This window comes from Cebus imitator, unplaced genomic scaffold (genome assembly GCF_001604975.1).
Source record: "Cebus imitator isolate Cc_AM_T3 unplaced genomic scaffold, Cebus_imitator-1.0 Scaffold104, whole genome shotgun sequence".
Lineage (NCBI taxonomy): Eukaryota > Metazoa > Chordata > Mammalia > Primates > Cebidae > Cebus > Cebus imitator.
This window is the reverse complement of record NW_016107419.1, coordinates 5,638,277-5,639,636: the sequence shown is the minus strand read 5'-3', so window position 1 is coordinate 5,639,636 and position 1,360 is coordinate 5,638,277. Positions and strand designations below refer to the sequence as shown.

The following is a 1,360-nucleotide window of genomic DNA, read 5'->3' as shown; positions in this document are numbered from 1 at the left end:
AATGGCGCGATCTCGGCTCACTGCAACCTCCGCCTCCTGGGTTCAGGCAATTCTCCTGCCCCAGCCTCCTGAGTCGCTGGGATTACAGGCACGCGCCACCATGCCCAGCTAATTTTTTTGTAGTTTTAGTAGAGATGGGGTTTCACCGTGTTGACCAGGATGGTCTCAATCTCTTGACCTCGTGATCCACCCACCTCGGCCTCCCAAAGTGCTGGGATTACAGGCTTGAGCCACTGCGCCCGTCTGTTACCTTTTCTTGAGTCCTTCTTTGTAAATCCTAAACCCGGGAGGCTTCATTGTTCATCTTTGTTCTCTGCTACCAGGTTATTTGATCTGGAATGACCCTTTTTAAAGGGTAGAGATAAAGTCTCACTGTGTTGCCCAGGCAACATTGTGAATGTTCTTAATGCCACTGGATTATACACTAAAAGTGGCTAAAATGATAAACTTTATGTTATATATATTTTACCACAGTAAACAATAAATGAAAATAAATTTATCAACTGCCAAATAAAAACAGCAAAAGCGTAGTGATACTTATACAATTTAAACATCATCTCCATTTATAACTATCAATCCTTAATCCATCCCTAAAAATTTTAATAAAGCTACTTACATTATTTTAATAATTATAATTCTTTATTAGAAATCATCTTTTAAAAGGTCAAAATCTAATGTTGTTTTACTCCTGGATGATTTCTTTTTAGGAACCATATATATGTATGTATGTTAAAATCCAGTGTGTTTTTAAAAATTTTGTCTTACAGGAAGCATCTCAATTCTCCCTACTATATTGTACCTCACAATTGGGGTCCTCAGAGAGACTGCTGTGAAGTTACCTGGGGGCCAGTTATCTTCAACAGTTGCAGCTTCCCTACAGGCTCTAAAAGGAATATTATCTTCTCCAATGGCCCAGGCAGAAAAGAGCCATAGTGCTTGGACTGACCTTCTTCGAAGTGCTTTAACAACAATTCTTGACTTTTGGGATCCAGGTAATTAAGGCTGTGTGGAAGCAGTTCCGTTTGTTTTAAAAAGTGAGAAGAGTTTTTTGAGGATAAGATATTTGATCTGATCATATTTGGCCATATCACCTAGAGGAGACCATACTCAATACTAGTGTTTAGAGGATATGTACAAGTAGATAGAAAGTTGGCTGGGCACAGTGGCTCACACCTGTACTCCCAACACTTTGGGAGCCAACGCAGGAGGTTGGGACCAGCTGGCCAGCATGGTGAAACCCTGTCTCTACTAGAAATGCAAAAATCAGCCTGGCGCGGTGGCTCAAGCCTGTAATCCCAGCACTGTGGGAGGCCGAGGCGGGTGGATCACGAGGTCAAGAGATCGAGACCATCCTGGTCAA

General features: G+C 41.9%; 1 protein-coding gene across 6 annotated transcripts in view; it reads left to right on the top strand.

Annotated features, from left to right (window-relative positions):
- HEATR5A (HEAT repeat containing 5A) overlaps window positions 1–1,360 on the top strand; it is a 131,744-nt gene that overhangs the window by 118,606 nt on the left and 11,778 nt on the right. For all 6 annotated transcript variants that reach the window (XM_017537605.2, XM_017537606.2, XM_017537609.2 and 3 more), the window contains one exon: window positions 768–992. In XM_017537605.2, coding sequence (XP_017393094.1) covers window positions 768–992 — 225 coding nt within the window. The remainder of the gene's footprint in view (window positions 1–767; window positions 993–1,360) is intronic.